General features: G+C 37.9%; 2 protein-coding genes across 3 annotated transcripts; both read left to right on the top strand.

Moving 5' to 3' along the window:
• Positions 1-573: 573 nt before the first annotated feature.
• On the top strand, positions 574-6,428 carry LOC120103772 (50S ribosomal protein L30-like). Of its 2 annotated transcripts, none has more exons than XM_039126848.1 (3): positions 574-851; positions 988-1,118; positions 6,080-6,428. In XM_039126848.1, exons 1-3 carry the CDS (start codon positions 668-670, stop codon positions 6,086-6,088), a joined length of 324 nt encoding a protein of 107 aa, XP_038982776.1. In that variant the 5' UTR covers positions 574-667; the 3' UTR covers positions 6,089-6,428. The 2 variants fall into 2 exon arrangements, with proteins under 2 accessions (XP_038982776.1, XP_038982775.1); XM_039126847.1 differs by having other exon boundaries at positions 582-865.
• Positions 6,429-9,189: 2,761 nt separating this feature from the next.
• Positions 9,190-18,570, top strand: LOC103703819 (protein CHAPERONE-LIKE PROTEIN OF POR1, chloroplastic-like). The gene is made up of 3 exons (XM_008786825.4): positions 9,190-9,599; positions 16,565-16,925; positions 18,164-18,570. The coding sequence occupies exons 1-3, from the start codon at positions 9,231-9,233 to the stop codon at positions 18,337-18,339; spliced, it is 906 nt and encodes a 301-aa protein (XP_008785047.2). The 5' UTR covers positions 9,190-9,230; the 3' UTR covers positions 18,340-18,570.
• Positions 18,571-19,338: the final 768 nt, after the last annotated feature.

Here is a 19,338-nt window from a genome sequence, read left to right as displayed (position 1 = left end):
TTTATTTTAATAGATTTTTTATTATGTTAAATAGAACTTCTGTTGAATGTAGAGTTAGATGAAAATTGCAATGGTAAAGAAATATATTGCTGAAAAATAATGACATGCTATCTTCATTCTTTGTTTCTTTAGATGCTTGGTGCAAATTCACAATGTTGTCTTTCATATCGTTGTATAACCAAAGCATTAAGATAAGAATTGGTTCATGGATCTCATATTGATATTAGAATGTTGAAAAACAAAGAGAGTTTCTTGATAGATGGCCCTAAATCTGAAGCAAATCCAAAAAAAAATCTCACTTTCAAACATAAATGAAAGTCAAAAGTGGGATTCCAACTAAGAAATTAGGATGCAAAATTTAACCATTTGATCTGTTTAATTTGATTCAGATCATTACAAATCAACTTAGATTATCAGTTTAATAAAATGGTTTGGTTCAGTTTTAAATTTTTGATTGGTCTATCTCGTATCACCGGTCTGATTGCCGTGTTACCTAGTAACTAGATCGTATCGGGTATCGGATGACAATTTTGTTAAAAGATCCGCTTACCCGCTCCCGAAATAGCCCTACCTTCTTGGCCCCTGGTTCCAAAGGTTCGGCGGCGCTCGAGTTCCAGTTGCCGTAGCTGGAGGCGGAGCGGGAGGAGCGAGAAGAGTCGCCGTGGGGATGACCGGGAGCGCGTTCAATGCGTTCAAGGCGCGGGTGCCGATCGAGTGGAGCCCGCGGCTGTACATCACGCTGGTGCGCGGTCTCCCGGGAACCCGCCGTCTCCACCGCCGCACCCTCGAAGCCATGCGCCTCCGCCGCTGCAACCGCACCGTCATCCACCGCACCACCCCCTCCCTCCTCGGTATGCTCAACCAGGTGCTCTCTTTCTCTCTCTTCTTTCCCTTTCAAAAATTTTTTTGTTCCTCCTCATCTTCTTTCCCTTTCAAAAAATAAAACGATTTCAAGTTGCTAATTGCGACCGTGTTGTGGTGGTTCAGGTGAAGAGGTTGGTTGCGGTGGAGACCGAGGAGATGTACAATGCCCGGAAGGAGCAGGAGGCGGAGCACCGATCTCTCCGCCCTCCCATCGTCGTCAGTCATCCGCCCCCTGCTGCCGATCAGTCATGATGGTAAGTGAGTGGTATTCACACGGCATCTTTCCTTCCCGTTATTTAGAGTCTGTTCTTACTTATGCTCATCTTTTTGTGCTTTATGATTTTTTTTTTTTAAATTTTTATAGAACCATTCTTAGTATTCTCTGGTTTTATTTTAATTGTGCGTGTAGTCGGTTCGTGTCATGCGCTTCATTGTAGGAAAAATTGTTGCAAAATATATTCTAATATAGGAATAGCTTGCAATTAATAAAGTGCACAATGCTTTGCTGTTTCTTGGTACATTTCTTGCCAATCGTGTTCTCTGGAAATAGGATGCATGCTGCATCAAGAGCATCAAGTTATAGCAGCTTGATACAACATGATGATCTAGTCTCATGTCTTGGTGTGCCTAAGAATGCATGCAGGCAGGACGAATCAAGAGGTTTTCTTTCTAGAGCTGGGCTATCAAGAGGTTTTCTTTCTAGTGCATTATTATTATTATTTTTCTGCTGGTTGACAATCATTGATAATGGTAGCTGCAAAAATTGTTTGTTTTTTGCTTATGTATCAAGCATGTTATGTTGTACCGTATCGAATTGGACGGTACTGAACGTAACATACCGATTCGGTACCGGTGGCATACCGAGTAGTGGTATGCCAAAAAAATTGCATACCGTACTGTACCGACACTATACTAGTGTGGCACCAGTACGGGGTCCGGTATCGAGACGGCGAACTTCGGTATCGAGAGAAAGGAGAAGTTAGATATCTATAAGAAATTAAAAATACTTCTTGATGTACTTATTCTAATTTTGTTGAATAAATCTTGGGTATTATAATCCACCTTGCTTGAAGAACAAAGCTGAGATTTGGCGTTTGCAGAAAGTGCGCTATTTATCTTCAAAAGGAGGTTTTTTTGATATTTGTGATGGATTTGATAGTACTCTTTTCTCCTCTTCTATTTCCTTTCTTCTTCCTACTTATTAGTTTCTCTTTTCTTGCTTTTGCATAAAGTAGCAATATCGTGTCATATTCTTGCAATTTCTGCACCAATCTAACAAACTTCTGATTCTGTTAAATCAAAAGGTTGTAGAACCTTGTAGTGGAAGATTAAGTTTGCATGCTGAATGGCAAAAGAAAGTTGAACACAATGTTTAAAATATTGCATGAGAAGTCGTAGGCTGGGGTGATACACTAGTATTCGATGCTTACTCAGGGCCAGACAATTAGAAAACTAGATTGTGCTAGTGCATGCCATCAGTCATATGCCGGGATGATAACAATGTAAATAAGTGCATGCTATTGTGTTCCAGTCTGGCATACACCAGTACAGACCCATGTGGACAGTCATGCAGTGCAGAAGCAAATACCTTTGTACCATGGCCCTACTTCTCCGGTAGGTACATACATTAGGTATGGACCTGCATTAAGTGATACTTCTAAGGATGCTTGAAGAATGGTTGCTTCTTAGTCGGATTTTTGCACAGGTGGATGAGAGGTTTGCAAGAATGAATGAAATCATTGAACAATAAAATCATGCTGATATCGAAGATACTCTTCCCTCATCTTCTAGAATGTTAATTTGGATTCAATTTCAAGACGTGTGGGCATTATACAGCAAAAAACATGGTGAGGAAAGCAATCCCCTGCAAATATGTTGAGGTGGGCCTATGGGTGTTGACTGGTGGATTTTGGTCAAATTAGTTTTCTAGGAGTCTGATCTTGTAAAATCTATATGATTTGATCCATATCCAATAAGGATTGAAGGATATGAACTTTACCATGGACCTGCATCCAGAAGTGAGTGAATTTAGCATGAGACACTTATATGTTCATTATTGATACATTTTTAATCTATTATACTAAATATATGGTGGTGCATATAACAAATGTAAATAAATCTTATACTTTCTTCCTCTATTCCTTAGCTTGGAAGAGTTGTGCCTGTACGTGTATTCATAATTTTTCCTGAGAGTTAGGTACCATGATTGGTGCATAACATGTAGATCCCATTTCCGTAAATATACATTGACTCCTAATCATAATGTAGTCTTTGTATCATAATTCGGTCTTGGTTCCCAAGATCAACAAAACCAATATATAAATGGTGACATGGAGAGAGAGAAAATATGTTTATTTCTTAACATTCTCTAGAAGCTAGTAACTCTTGATTGTCATTACTAGTTCAGATCGTCTTTTGGGTGTACTTGTCCTAGGGCCAAAAGATATAATATTCTTTTGCACAAAGAGGTTGCATAAATAGGAATGCTTGGTTGTTATTAGAGTTGTTGGCATACGGAATTACAATGAAACAGGCCTTGAATTCAAGGTGTAGCCTGGATTACATTGAATGACTTTTTATAGTTCCTTTGGTTACATAAAATGGAAAACTCAGGTCAGCATATATGCTAAAAAAGTTTGGGAATCGGCAGCTAGGTAGAAAAACCCAGAGCATGAGGTAGCTCCTATGCTGAGGCACAAGGATGGTGTTGAAGAGCATGCATCAGATGCTCCAGTTGCTTGTAAGTATGAAGCATGAAGAAACATATTATAAAGAAAATTATTTCAAGACCACATGCTCATCAAAAAAATTTTATGTTTCCCCTACAAAAGCAGTTACATAAGATTCCACATGAATTTAAGAGGAACATTTGAGTAATTCTCTATGGTATTATAACCATGGAAAGAAACCAATGACATTTCTATAACTTGACCAAGATTGCTCTTACAGAATATGCTGATCATGACAGGTTGGATAGATTAAGGGAAGATGAAGATGACAGCACTTATATCAACATAGATGGAGGAAAAGTTCAAAATTTCATTCTTCGAACATGTGACATACTGAGGATTACTATGTTACAATTATAATGAAACTTATTGATTGAATTCAGTATTTTTTTTAACAAAGACATTGGGTTTGCATTTAAATGTATGAGGCACATTTGATCCAGACCTGATCTTCTCCTTGGTGGAAAAACAAACATGAAATATAAACCAAATAATGTTAATATTGTATCTTAATATGCATTTAATTATCAGGATACTTGAGGACAACACTTGAGCACAACACGTGTCCTCAAGCCATGTCCACAATAAATATGCCCTATCCTTGTGCTTATTTTGGTGGATGCTGTCATGTCTTACACTTGAGGACATTTGGATGCTTGGCACCCATGCCAAATGTCTAGGTAACACTGGTACCATCTTTCCTTTGAAACTGCAGCTCAGCTGCAACTTCTGATGAACCTTGAGGTAGAAGTCATATTTCAATCTAAGTATACTGTATCCTCTGAGATACAATCATGGAAACAGTTAATTCCTATCATTTTGCATTATCTAAGTTTTCTTTTCCTTATACACCTAAGTGCATCTGCTTTTAATTATTTATTATGACCTCTGCTTCTCTCGTGCCTCCATTCAATTCAACCTACTTCAAGAATCAGAACAAACATCATGGATCCATCTTGCTAAATAACATGCCAAAGGGTGAAATAAGGATATTCCTTCTCCAGACCTTTTTTTTTGAGTTTGCAAACAAGTTTTTCCAAACTTATTATCTCAAGTAACTTTTAAACCTTGGTGCCAAATCTATTAATATACATACACGAAAGGCTTCATATCTGACCAGAGGTGGACGTGAAGTCTTTCATGTAGCACTCATAGACTCAGTCTCACATGTGGCTGCTAGCCCTTTCCCACCCTTCCTCTCATGCCTCCTTTCCTTGTAGAAACCTGCATATTTGATAAGTACATCCACTTGTTTCACAGTATACTCTCATTTCTCTAAAGAAATATAAAAGTGGCCATGTCTTAGTGCTTAGCACTACCTTGACCAGTCGCCTACATGGTCTGCTTTTTAGAACCTTGGACATGCTCAAGACTCGAGAGTTAAAACTGTGTTAAAAGCATGGTATGCTGTACCGACCTGAACCGAGCGGTACAGAGGGTACTATACCGTACCAATTCAGTACCAATACTGGCATGTCGGTACGCCAAAAAAATTTCGTATCGTACCGTACCAATATTATGCTAATGTGGCACTGGTACGGGATCCGGGACCGAGACGGCGAACCTTGGTTAAAAGGACTAAAAAGAGAAGACCTAGAATAAAATGGATGGAAGTTCTGAGAAGGATGCAGAACAACTGGAAGTAACACTAGAAGTTGTCTTTAACAAGAACAATGGGCAAATAAGAATTCAAAAAACCAACACCCAGTTGTGACATGTTAGGTGACTAGTTTATGGTGATATGATGAATGTTGAAGTTGTGGAACATCATTATCCAACTGGATTAACAGGTTATGATAATTAGTCACAATGGCTTTCAATGATACTGCTAGGTATTGTGAATTCTTCGTGAAAGCTTTTACTCACTAATTTTGAAGCTGATGCACCCTTGTGAAAAAAATCATCTATTGGAAATCTCATGATTGTTTGAATTTTATATTTATAAACTTGATTGCTTCGAATTTTATTTTTTATATAAATTTGATCGATATGAAAGAGGGCAGAGGTAAGCTCAGTACATTGGTCAGTAGGTGCTCATTGGTATTCTTGAACTCAACGACCTCAGCTTTTGATTAGAAGAAGTCTTGAGCATCCAGTACATGACTATAGGAATACAATAAAATGCAGTGGCCAGCTTATGAAGCAGGCCACACAGCAAGGAAATGGCTTTCGATCGATCTTTTCCTATGCCCTTTGAAGTGGAATTTCTACGTAAAAGCTTATCATGCATCTCCGAAGTATTGATTTTTCATTGAACAATCAAGAAGGCATACATGTCTGCTAGTTGTTCAAGTTTATTTTGGCAATTCCTTCTAGTTTTATCTGCGATTTTTTTGTTAGTTGAGTTAGTAATATTGAAGGCTATTGTTTCTTTCCTGTGGATGATCTCATTGATAAATTTTCTTTTCAAAGAACTGATTTATAAAGGATTTTCTTCTAAATAATTTCTTGTTAAATTTTTTCTATGGCTTTGGTCATTTATGCAGGCCATCTGAAGGCATATGGATTTAGGTTGGCTGTATAATTGCCACCTAGTCTCTGGATACGTAAATCAACATAATCAGCTGTCAGTGGATAGACTGTTGTTTTCTTTCATGCAAAGCTACTTTATAATCAGTATTCAGATAATATTATTGTACTCGTATGCTTATCAATTTCATATGTAGCAAATTTCATTGTGATTTTTCTTATATAAATATGTACAGTAAACTTGTCTTGTTAACATCAACTCTTGGAAACCTTCACACTGCCCAGTCATATGTGCTTCTGCTGACAAGGCCATTTGATACATTGAGGTCATGGGTTCCAATTGATCTTTACCTTTTGAATATAAAATGGCAGTGTATGAGTTCTTAAATGGGTGACTTGAGCAAAGCAGTACGATAGCAAATGCATCAGGATCCTGATATATCATATAAAACATGCATACTGTCTCTTTTCTTATACGCTTCGAATGTGTGGTGAGCGGTACATGAGGAATTTCATTCATCTCATTGATGCTATGCTGAATAGAACTAGTGGAGGACATGAAGGCCAACGAAATAAAATTGTTTTATATTAGACAATTCTGTATAAGTGTTTATATTTATACAAATGTTCTGGATATTCTAGTTATGTACCAGTCAAGTTTCTGTCAGATATCAGTTGAAATGTATTGACTGATTCCTTCGCTGGTTGCAGAACATTTAAATTGTTCCAGATTTCTGAGGTGCATTCGTAATCACAAATTTGGTATTTGGAAACAATTTAGCTAGAGGTGATGATCCGGAATTTGGAGAATCTGGCAAAAACATCAAAAATTCGAGTATGAATGAGCAAAAATTAGAAAACTGAAACAATATAATTTCTAAAATATATGTAAATTTATTTATATAATATTGGCGAAATAGGGGGATGCAGAAATAATAAATGATAGTACAAAACATCACTCCCAGCAACAATATATGGTACCATTCATTTGTAATATAAATTTTTTAATTGGTCATGAATAACTCATGAACAATTTATTAAAATTGTTTATAATTTGAGAATAACTGAATAGTTCTGGATTGATTCATTTTGGAGAATAATTCGGAGAATTATTCTATCAAGAGAAAATTTAGAATAATTTGAGAATTTATCATTAGCTCAGACAATATTGTAACTGTGGATGCATCCCCTGGTATCTCCCAATCGGGTGCACTATGGGGGCAGAGATTTTAATTCTATCATGTGGGATAATTACATGCAACCAAATAGGTGTATTATTGTTACAAATGCCTCTCTCCTTCTAAAGCAAAAATGGTTTTGTTCAACTCCAAAAGCAGATTTTTTTTTTTCTTTTTCCTTTTTTCTAGGAAACTGCTGAGGTTACCAAAGTTCCAAATTGTTCAGGTCGCTGCATGCCAAAAATTGGCATAATGCACAAAAAAGGTGTGAAATTATTAATGTTTTGAATCTCTGTCGTTGACTCTGCAGGCCAACACTGGGATTTACAAGTTTGGATTTCAGGTAGTTCAGCTGTTCGGATGTGATCTTTATTCTACAAGATCGTGATCAGAATCCATTCTGATTATTGGATTAATATTAGAATTTGTGTTCTTCCACTGTTATTTTCCATTGGAGTTTGTGGCAACTGGCAAAGTTCACTGTGAATTTGATATGCCATACTGCTATTGCATATTTTCAGGAGAAGCTGGCCTCGACATCGACAATGTCTGTGTTAAGCAACCGCAGGCAATGCATTTATTTATCAATGCATTAAGAATTATTGGCATATAATCTAATTGGCTTTTATGAAGGGTGACATGCTATGACTGGAGATATGACTGTCTATCAATTTAGAATATGGAGTCATATACTGTTCCGAAAATGAGGAGAAAAAAGTATTTTTCATTACAGCAACCTGAAAATTTTACTGGTCTAAGCAAAGATAGTATGAAGTGAACACTCATGGCCATGGTGGATGGTGCTTGGCTAGAAAAGAATGATACACAAAAGCACTTGGCTGTGGGCTAATATTCACTGAGGTACTTTGGAAAAGAGTTGCCTGCTAATTCTGAAGTGCTACAGGATTTCAAATTACATGCAGCTGGAAAAGGAACATGGACATGCATGCTTGGCTATGTTGTTAGACTCTGTGCACTTATGATGTATATTTTGTTTGCAAAATAAGAGGTAGCCTTCTTGGGTGGCATGCTGGAGTTTCCCATGGGCACTGTGCTCCTAGAGATTGTTTCTTTAGAGACTAGTTGTGTCGTTAAAAGGTGGCAGTAGCAAGATGCAGAGTACCCATGAGCTTGAAATCTTGGTATTTACAAGAATACTCAACAATTTTTCTTAGGTTTTTGGTTATCAACGAATGCTTTGAAGTTGAAACTTGAGAAGTAGGTTCGCAGTAGCAAGATGCAGAGTACCCATGAGCTCGAAATCTTGGTATTTACAAGAATTGCTCCCCAGTCCTCTTAGTTTTTTTGGTTATCAGTGAATAGTGCTTTGAAGCTGAAACTTGAGAAGTAAGTTTGCTCGTGATTCGAACTCTCCAAGGAGGAGATAAGGGATGGACAAGTTTTTTTTTTCTTTTTTTACCTAATGAGGGATGAAGAAGGTTTCGTGCTTGAATATATTTTTTTTAACTCCTCTAATTATGATTAACCACAGTTAATTTTTAAAGAAGCAACATTGAAAGAAAAAATAAGTGAATTTTTATTTGGCTAGCCTATGGCTGACTTGGTAGATTTAATCTAACTAATAATTTTGCCTGCACAACAAAATATATATATATATATATATATATATATATATATATATATATATATATATATATATATATATATATATATATATATATATATATATATATAATATAGTTCAGTTGACAAAGAAACTGATTATTAACTAACTATGACCTTAGCAAGAAATCAATAGAGCGTGGCAAAGAATAAACGGGAGATGCAAAGAACCATTTCCACCAAAATGGAAGAATTCACACTTGGTAAGCTGTTTTTTTTATTTTTTTTGGATCAAAATATCTAAAGTCGTTGGTGATAATGATTAAGATGATACGATGATGTCATCTCACTTGTTTCCAATATCTTTGCTCCCACAAAATAAAAAAATCGGTAGAGAGAGAGAGAGAGAGAGAGGAGGAAAAAAGGAATGGCAGCCCCTATCTCGCTCAACGGCACGATCCTCCACAAGAACCCCTCGACGCCGACCGCCGCCGCCGCCGCCGCCGCCATCTCCGCCAGGCACGCGCCGCACCACCGCACGACGCTCCAGTCGCGGCGGAGGAGAAGGTGTTGGGGGGCGGCAACGACTCTCCCACTCCTCCGCCTCCGCGCCACCGCGCCGCCCCCGCCGGAGGCCGGGTCGCGGGCCGACGACTCCTCGGCCCCGTTCGAGATGTCCGTCGAGAGCGCCCTCAAGCTCCTCGGCGTCTCCGAGGGCGCCTCCTTCGACGACATCCTCCGCGCCAAGAACGCCGTCCTCGCCTCCTGCAAGGACGACCAGGAGGCCGTCGCCCAGGTCGGTCCCCCCTTCATCTCTTCTCTTCTATATCCTTTTCGATCTTTGGGCTCTTTTTGGTCTACACATGTGATCTGATTTGAATTCGGTTCGGGTTTTGAGACTCATGGGTTCGGAAAATAGTAATCTTGGTGATGAATCGATGATAGATGATAACGTGATGCAAAGCTTTCTGTGTTTTCTTTATTTACCCTTTTGGGTGTTAGGGTTCTTTTGGAAGTAACATATGGTCGAAATTTCGGTTGCTGGGTCTCACGGAGGGATGATTGAGGCGATTTTAATACTTACTGGCGATGATTTTTTTTTTTTTTTTTTTTGAATATCTCATGTATTACCTCTTAAAAGCAGGGATTTTGGGAATCTTTGGCATTGAGTAGTGGTCTAGTGTAGAACATGGCTGCTGAAAATTGGAAATTCATGTGTCAATCATTAGGATTTGTTCATTGTATTTTCGAGGTTTATATGATCATCCAATTTTAGTTGTTTAGGAGGATACAGTGTCTTTTCTCCTGTAGTTTTTCTTGAACCTTTAAAGGATCCAATTTTTTAATGAAAATTTCTCTTTCTCTGTTTTAGAAAAGTGAACATTGGAGACTTTTAAGAATATCAAAGCCGGTATGAAATCGTGATTTTTGATCGTTCATGACGACATGTTTTCCTCATGTTTAATTCTTTTATTGGAACTTTACCATGGAGTCGAACCTGTATCAGCCTCCCCATTAAGGCCCTACATTTTTATAGTAGTTCTTTCTTATGATTTATGAAATTGTCATCCTTTATGGAACCCTTCATTAGGATATTCATCTTCAAGTACATATATAAAAAGGCATTGTTCACAGATGTTGACAGTTTTTTTATGCTAGTTGTGCATTACCTCTCTTCTTTTATGTGTCCTATCTGTCTAAAGTCACCTTATTAACCACACTCCTCCCTGAATCTTGCATTGTGCATTCTCTATAAGTGTGTCTTTGTTTTATTGGACCTTCATACAAGGCATGTTCACACCTTTAGGTGACTTAGATTGCACTTTATCCCCTCCATTGACAAATCTGCTTTTGATCTGAGCTGAAAATCCAATTTTGGTTGCTTGTAAACTGTTGAGATTTATGATATTGCATGTTTAAACTTAATTTCATTTCTTTCGAATCATTGCCTCCCAAGCTGTTAGGTGTTTCCCTCTAGGTTATATTCTCCTAAGCTGTTAGGTGTTTCCCTCTAGGTTATACCTCCAAAGAATAATGTCGCTGCAACCATTTACTTGGTGTCTTCGTATCTTGATGATGCTAGGACCAACAGGGCTAGGGATCTGGCTATGCAAGGTCAGAGTAAGCATGCGGAAGCAAAGGGGTTTCACTAATTAGAGGTTGCAGAAGCATAGGATCAAGGATTCCTATGGGATGCTCAATACTACAAGGATAACTCTAGTAGGATGCAAACACAGCCTCTCCTATCTCGGAAGGGAAAAGAAATTTTCTAATGAGAAGAAATAAAATGATATTATCTTTTGGAAGGAAAAAATAAAGAAAATAACCAAAAAAAATAATAATGATAAGCTCACTCACAATCTACGGCTCAATTAGCACTTTCCAAAAAGGGAATTGCATCTTAAGTACCAAGATTGTCTGTTCAGGCTGGTCTGTCTTCATTCGTGATAAGATTCTTCCTATTGACCTAAAAGGGGTGGTCTACGAGCTGCTGCTCAATCTATTAGTTATGAAATACCATTAACTCTATGTGTGTTATTCTGACCAACACTCCACTTTTTGCTCTGTCCATGGAGCGTATGAATTTCCTGGAATGTAGATAGACCAAAAAAAGGAATTCCGGGAATTTTTGTAGTTCCTATGATGTACTTGGAGCTTATCGGCAGAAACGAATCAGTTAACTAAAAGGTTAATCTAGAAGCAGAAAGCAAAGAAGATAAGCTAATGTAGAAGGCAATGGCTAAACAAAATAACAAGGATAACTAGTTGGACTCTTACTGACCAAATCTTTTGATCCAACTAGAGTCGCATCAGTCTTCACTGAGCTTCTCGTGTATCCACCAACATTGAATTGGCTTCACGTAGGGCCTTTTGGTGTTGCACCGGAAGAAGAAGAGCCTTCGAGTCACATGAAGGTTGTAATGGAGTTGCACCATAGCGAGGCGAAGTCACACCACCAAGAAAAAATTTCAATGCAATTCAATATGATGCAAAAGAGGAGGTTACTTAATGTATTTATTAGTGATCTAGGTTCCCTTATATTGACTAGAACTTGTGAGAGCCTCTGGAATTCAACCATGACTTGAAGAACAACTTAATTAAGGCTTCTAAAAGCAAATTCCACGCTTAAGATGCTTCTAGATGCTAAAAACCATCCGACAATGACCTAAATGCGTCTGGATATGATTGGAACACACACTAATTGCCATATGAGTACTCCCAAATTGACTCGGACTCAAAAATCCAACTAATGACAAGTTTTTTCCATCCAAACTATTTCGATGGTGGGTTTCCTACCATCTCGATTCACAGCCTTCAGACTGCCCGAATGGAGCTTCCTTATTTTGCCTATAACTTTCTCATCCAACCTCCGATTAAGGTGATGCAAGTTGTATTGGAGAACTTTTCATGCTAAAATTCTTTCCATGCTATTTGTGGTGAATTTTTGAAGTTGCTGCTACCTACAATGCATCCTAACACTAAAAACATTTAAGTGCCTCCATGCACTCATGCTTAGCCATCAATTTAAGGTAGGGTTGGCTATGATGTTTGATGCTGCTTCTTTGACCTTTGCATGAGTCTTTGAGGCAGGATATTTTTGGTCTTCATCACTTGAAGCATCTGATTTCTTTTACTTTATTTGCTTAAAAAATTTCTCTTTTAGATCTTTTGTCTTAAGTGTCTTTATGCTTCATCTGTTCTTAAGTCTTTTCCATATTTTCTCCCACCCTTGCTGCTCCTGCACCTCTTTTGATTCTTCCTCCTTATTACTTCAGGATTGCTCCCTATGAACACGCTCTTCCTCTTGAGTCTCCTATTCAAAAATGCATATTTGGACTTTCTACTGCTCCATTTGATGCAATCCTCTTGGTTTCCCATCCTATATCACCTAGATATTGCTTCAATAAAAAAACAGACTACCATTTGTGCATTGATATTGCCGAATTTTGTGTTAGACTTCCTAGTGATCTTTTCATATAGATTTATAAGTAGTCCTCACTTTGTCTTCATGCTATATTAGTAGCAAGGATAGTTGTGTCAATACTAGGCACCTAGCGGTTGTCCAGTAGCATAGTTCGATATGCCCCTATGCTGTTCTATGTTAGGTCCTTACCGACACAGCAGAGAGGGCGGGAGAGAGAGAGAACAGAAGAGAGGAAAGGATAGAGAGGGAGGGAGGGAGAGATGAAGGGATGGAGAAGGCCAGCGGAGTGCAGCCTAACACGACAGAGAGGGTGGGAGAGAGGGAGAATGGAAGAAAGAAAGAGAGAGAGAGGGGAGGGAGGGAGAGGGAGAGGGAGAGGGAGGAAGGGAGAGAGAGGGACAGAGGGTGGCGGACGGCCGACAGATGCTGGCGGAGGATCGAGGAGGGGCGCATAGGGGTAGAGAAGGGGCTCCGCCCTCCAGCTTTTTTGTTTTGTTCGAAATAGGAGTTCTGAAAGGAGGACCTTTTTTATTTTGAATTATTTAAGTAAAGTCAGCAACCTTCTTACTATTTTTACTTAATTTTTTAAAAATAAAAAAATATTTTGAAAATATTAAGTAAAGTCGGCAAGGGGTGCCAACTTTGTTTAAATTCTTCAACATTAAAAAGTGGCCCCCTCTGGGATTCTTGTTTCGAATGAAACAGAAAAACTGAAGGATAGAGCCCCTCTTCTACCCCTCCGTACCCCTCCTAGGCCCTCCACCAACCTCCATCGGCTGTCCACCACGCTCCCTCTCCCTCTCCCTCCCCCCCTCTCTCTTCCTCTCTTTCCTTCTCTCTCTCTCTCTCTCTCTCTTTTGTTGGTTTCTCGACTTGAAGGCCAGAACTGTTCCAATCCACTGCCATTACGGCTCAGTACGCCATTACGGCGGATATAAAGTTGGCATACGAAACAACAATTTTTATCGATTATGGACACGAGCCCTATCATAAGTATAAAGTGACCGTAGCATAAATCTTTGTGAGTAATATTTTAAATTATGATATGGCTAAATGGCAGAGGGATGATTTATAAATTTATTTTTGGAATCATGTTTATGAAATATGAATGATTTATGCATGCATATTTGGCTTTATAACTTGTTTTAATATACTGTACTACGAAATGCTTTATTTTGTAATATCTATTACTTTTCTTAAATGATGCATTGAAATGAAAAAACTTATGTTTGAGCTAGTAAGGTAGAGTAAGATTTACTTATTGAGCTGTGTCGCTCATATATCTCTATTTTTATTTTTCTTTCTCGAGATGAATATGGTCGATAGGAATGAAGGATGGTCCAGGCTTAGAGTTCGCGCTAGTAAGCTTGACGATTTTGTAGAAGAATTTTAGTATTTTAAATTGACTATGAATTTGTAGTTAATAATTTTTTAAATATTGAGAATTATGGGTTTGGTATTTGTGTTTGGATTTAGACGCTCTAAATCAGTATTGGTTGTATTTAATGGATAATGAAATTGGTCTTTTTATTTATTATATTTTGTTTGATATGAATTTGGAAGTTAAATGAAATGTTTGGCTTCGTGTTATCGTGGGTTGTACCCCTCGGTAGCATGGCCATATTGTCCCGAATTTGGGGTGTGACATGATCAGATGACCCTTTACCGAGGTATTAGAAATATCTCATATTGTATTTTTATATATATTATATGCATGTGTTATATTTACATGTGAGGATCCAAGCCCCTTGTAATGAAATAAAAATGATATATTGCTCAGGCCCCATCATAGTGGATATCATTTATCAACATCCTTTATAACCTTGCTTGTCAAGTTCCAAATTTCAAGTATTGTATCACCTACATATCAAGCAATGTAGATGAGAAACAGAAGCTTTAATCTCTGGATCACTCTGAAAATTCTTACATGAAGCCAAGGGGAGTGCTTCTAGCATGTTATTCAGAAAACTGTGGAAGGATTCACATTTTCTCAAAAATCGTTTATGAGGTATGACCTGTATAAGTATTTATATGATGCAAAGGCCGTATGATTGGCATAGAAGTATAAATTCCACAACTCAAGGAATGCAAAGGATACCCAGAATCCATGTTTACTACACTGTCTTATGTGCTCCGTGTAATTTATGGTGGTTAACCACAGCAATTTTGCCCTTTTATTTAATTCAGACCCAGGTATCTTTAGAAAATTTTTTGGAGAGAACTCTATCCATCTTGATTTTGATGCTTGTGTTGTGTTCATTGAATGTATTAACTGTCTATATGATGGCCATCTAAGAAATGTGCTGTGAAATTCGGTCATTTTGTCCAAAATTTCTGTTTTATTTTTTAACCGATTAAACAATCAGTTCACAAACTCTTCGTATATGATATTTAGGTATCCTTGTGGGACAGCCTTTATGATATTTAGGTATCCTTATGTGACTGCCTTTATTTAGGTATCCTTATGATTTTTTAGATTTTGACATCCGAAATCAGTGAGAAAGGAGATGGGTAAAGAAAAGATTATATTTTATTTTCAGTTTTTGTATTTGTCGGAGCGTAATAGTGGGAATTACGATGCATCATTTTGATTGTATTCTTCATTTCTTTTTGTGTAGTTCCTTTTTATTTTTCCTTGAATGACGGTTGTATGTTGTCTCTGGCATGGTATGCTGAACCGACCGGTTCAGCTCGTACCGTACCGGTTCGGTACAGCGGCAGAAAATGGTTTCGGCCACTACCGAGCGGTAAAAAGGGCATACCGGTGCGAACCGTCTAGTGCCGCTTTGTACCGGTTCGCACCGGTACGCCTTCGGGTAAATTCCACTCTGTGGCTATTTTTTTTTAATGCCACAGAGCGCTGCGCACGCTGTTGGCGGTTTGGTAGCGGTTTGACCAGTACCGAACCGGTCCGGTAGGCGACCGGTATGCGGCTCTCGGTCGCCTACCGGTACCGGCTCGGCATACCTTGGTCTCTCGGTCGCCTACCGGTACCGGCTCGGCATACCTTGGTCTCTGGTACAATTTATGCCAACATTAAGGTAGAACTTGGCATCTGTACCAATTTAAATGCTGAACATCATGAATTAAATTTTGATTGCAGATTTGGCTATGCGTTCGTTCCCTGACTTGCCTCTCCTAAGATCCAACCCACCTTTCCATCAAATTTTCTTAGAAGTTGTCTATCTTTTTGTTTGGCACTTTTGTTTGTTATTTATGCTTTATAGAGATGAATGAGGTTCGCTATTTCTGAACCTTCTTACCTCTTTGTCAGGCTCTTCAAAAATCTAGGGGAACCTTTTAACATTATCCCTTGACTATGTGAAGTCGAATGATGTAACTTATATGCTAGGTTTCCTTCCCATTAGTGTTTCACGCAAGCCCCTTTGCTCCCATAATTACATAGACTAGGAATCTCATCAATTTCAGTAACGTTTGCCGTCTTGGTACCGGATCTCGTACCAGTGCCACACTGGCACAGTGTCGGTACGGTATGCTATAAGATTTTTTTGGCGTACGAGTTATCGGTACGCTACCCGTACTGGATATCGGTACCAAACTGATACAATATGATACACCCCGTACCACTTGGTTCGGGCCGGTACGGTGTACCATGCATTTCAAAGCCTTGATGTTAGGTTGAAAGCCTATCATGAAGAATGCTCAAACTTTGATGGACCATATCCTGATCTGTAAAGCCGAAACATATATCTTATTTTGGATAAAAGTTGTTGGTATATAATGTAAAATTTCTTTAGAATTGTGTTCCATGGCTTTCCTATGCCAGTTGTTCTTATGCAGTCATCTCTGAAACCATGTTGATTTTTCTGTTTCAGGTTGAGGCTGCATATGACATGTTGCTCATGCAGAGTTTATCACAACGCAGGGCTGGGAAGGTTGTAAATAATAGGATCCTGTATGCTGATGTTAAACCTGTTAGGAGTGCAGGAGCAGGTGCAATGCCAAAATGGCTACAGACAACAGTCAAGAATGTTCCTGTTTCGGTTGAAGCTCCATCTACTGGCAATTTGGGTGTACAGGCTGGGGTTTATGGAGCCTTGATGGTTTTCACATTTGTTAATGGTACCTCCACATCTTCAGCTGGGACATATACTGGGGCCGATGTTCCTGGGATAATTTTGGCTACAAGCTTTGGAGCTTCATTGTACTTTTTGACCAAGAAGAGCATTAGCCTAGGTAAGGAGCTTGGCAGTTTATGTTTTCCTGTTTATTTCAGCTAAATAACACATAAATTTGCATATATGATTCATGTTGTAAATATGTGGATATCATGCTTCAATATTAATATAAATTAACTGCTATGCTGCAAAACAGATCAGAAAAAACATGTGCATTGAATCATATGAGTATGTGAAATTTTTCATGCAGCTACCAAGCAGCTTACATTTGATCCACCATTTCAGTAGCTAAGAAAAGAGCAACCTATCGATAATCAAAGTGTTTGTGAATTTGTTATTTTCAAAATAATTGACATCAACAATAGTGGGATGAAATTTGGACTAGTTCAGTAAACATAAGATTAACGAATTTGGACTAGTCATATGAGTATGTGAAAATTTTCATGCAGCTACTAAGCAGCTTACATTTGATCCACCATTTCAGTAGCTAATAAAAGAGAAACCTATCGATAGTCAAAGTGTTTGTGAATTTTTTATTTTCAAGATAATTGACATAACAATAGTGGGATGAAATTTGGACTAGTTCAGTGAACAGAAGATTAACGAATTTATTAGTCCACATGGTCAACAAGTTTTAAGAGTTTGTCATAGGAATCAAGTGAACCATAACCAGCAAATATTTTCCAACTATTTCCATAGGGTTACATATCCTGATTTGCGATTAGTTTCGACTAATAGCCACAACCTCAGTTATTTCTAGATTTTCCAAATCTTTTTTCATGACCATCATTAGAAAAATGCTGGGTTGCTTAGTTACATATATCAATGACAAGATCTCATGATCTTGAGTTATCTTATTAAAAAAACTTCTGGTAGTCGTGGCATTAAATCTATATTTGAAAGAGAGTGCTAGTATAAGGTAACTACAAGATCTAATTTGTCAATATTTTCTACTTGTTTATTTAAAATGTTTCATATCTTATTGCTTTTATTCTGGACTTTAGAATGCTGAGTACATCGGCAGATAACCTTGTATTCTATGATGACATATGCTGAGCTCCAGTCGATACATAAGATTGCGGGAAGGGGTACTGGTTGCAAGCCTGTTAAAGGCTTACTGCTTGCTACCTGCTATTTTCTCCTAATCAAAAATATGAGATGCCATGATTGTATCATTACTCTCTTCTCAAAAAAAAAAAAAGATTGCATCATTATGCTACATTCTTTTTGAAGCTGCTTATGCACAATTTTGCTTCTCCTCATGTGTGAATGAATTGTTTGGACCTTCTTTCACAGGAAAAGCAACAATAATTGCTGTGGGGGGCCTTGCTGTGGGTGCAGTGGTGGGATCAGTGGTCGAGAAATGGTTGCAGGTGGATATAGTGCCCTTTTTTGGCATCCATTCACCTGCAGTGATTGTAAGTGAATTTATTCTATTCTCACAGTTATTGGTGTCACTTTATCTGAGATAGGTTAAAAAGATCCTGTACCTGGTCCTATTTATTAACTAATGTCAATTGTCCTACTTATGCTTCAGCAAAATCCATGGTGACTTAAAATGTATTTAATATGTGAAGCAAATTGTATAGTGGTCACGGTTACACATTGTATACTGTCTTTTAAGTTGGGCATTGATTGTAACTTACAAATTTCATTCATCTATACCAGTTTTGGTTTTATGGATCAAATCTTGATCCATGATAGTTTGAGAACTTACTTGAAGCAGCTCCTGCAAAGGTAATCGAGGGAGGGAGAGTGGCTGACCATGAAATTTGAAATGATGGATATTAATAGCATTAGCTTTAGCTCGTGGGGATTATATTTCTTTTCTGGAACCAGAATTAGAGAATTGTTGTCAATGATTTGTCAATCAAGTATAATATATTTGGCCTGAATCTTTTTGATATCATGTACCAGAACCACTGAATTAAGTTTATTTTATTTTCATTTTTGAAATGGAGTAGAGCTAAGATGCGCTAAATGACCATCGTTGCAACCAGCCCCCACCCGGCGTGCGTGCATGTGCGTATGCGTGAGTTTTGTGTGTGTGTGTGTGTGTGTGTGTGTGTGAGTAAGAGAGAGAGAGAGAGAGAGAGAGAGAGAGAGTAAAAAAGCGATATTTTACATATCCAAATTTTGCAATATTTATTCAGATATTTTGCTGGAGATGCTACATGGATGCAGAGGCGGCCCAAAACATTTGGGGGCCTAAGGCGAACTCACTAGAGGAGGCTTTTTTTTTTTTAAATGATGAAAAAATTTTAATAAGTGTAAAATACTTTAAAATTTTATTTAAAAATAACTCGTCTAGCTTTTTGAGATGTAAAATTACTAATCAAATTTTTATACTCAAGATCCATTAAAATACTATTTTCAATTGATAATATAGCTAATCTTTTTAATCTTTCTTGTGACATAGTTGACCACAAATAAAATTTTATCAACTTTAATTTTAAAAAACTTCTTTCAGC

This window comes from Phoenix dactylifera, chromosome 5 (genome assembly GCF_009389715.1).
Source record: "Phoenix dactylifera cultivar Barhee BC4 chromosome 5, palm_55x_up_171113_PBpolish2nd_filt_p, whole genome shotgun sequence".
Classification (NCBI taxonomy): domain Eukaryota; kingdom Viridiplantae; phylum Streptophyta; class Magnoliopsida; order Arecales; family Arecaceae; genus Phoenix; species Phoenix dactylifera.
The sequence above is the reverse complement of the archived record's forward strand: the minus strand, read 5'-3'. Positions and strand labels throughout refer to the sequence as shown.

Excerpts from the sequence above, each read along its gene's own strand:
- LOC120103772 (XM_039126847.1), top strand. The coding sequence starts at position 668 with ATGACCGGGAGCGCGTTCAATGCGTTCAAGGCGCGGGTGCCGATCGAG. Across the intron at positions 866-987 it reads TCCTCGGTATGCTCAACCAG|GTGAAGAGGTTGGTTGCGGT; the intron begins GTGCTCTCTTTC and ends GTGGTGGTTCAG.
- LOC103703819 (XM_008786825.4), top strand. The coding sequence starts at position 9,231 with ATGGCAGCCCCTATCTCGCTCAACGGCACGATCCTCCACAAGAACCCC. Across the intron at positions 9,600-16,564 it reads ACCAGGAGGCCGTCGCCCAG|GTTGAGGCTGCATATGACAT; the intron begins GTCGGTCCCCCC and ends TTTCTGTTTCAG. Across the intron at positions 16,926-18,163 it reads CAAGAAGAGCATTAGCCTAG|GAAAAGCAACAATAATTGCT; the intron begins GTAAGGAGCTTG and ends CTTCTTTCACAG.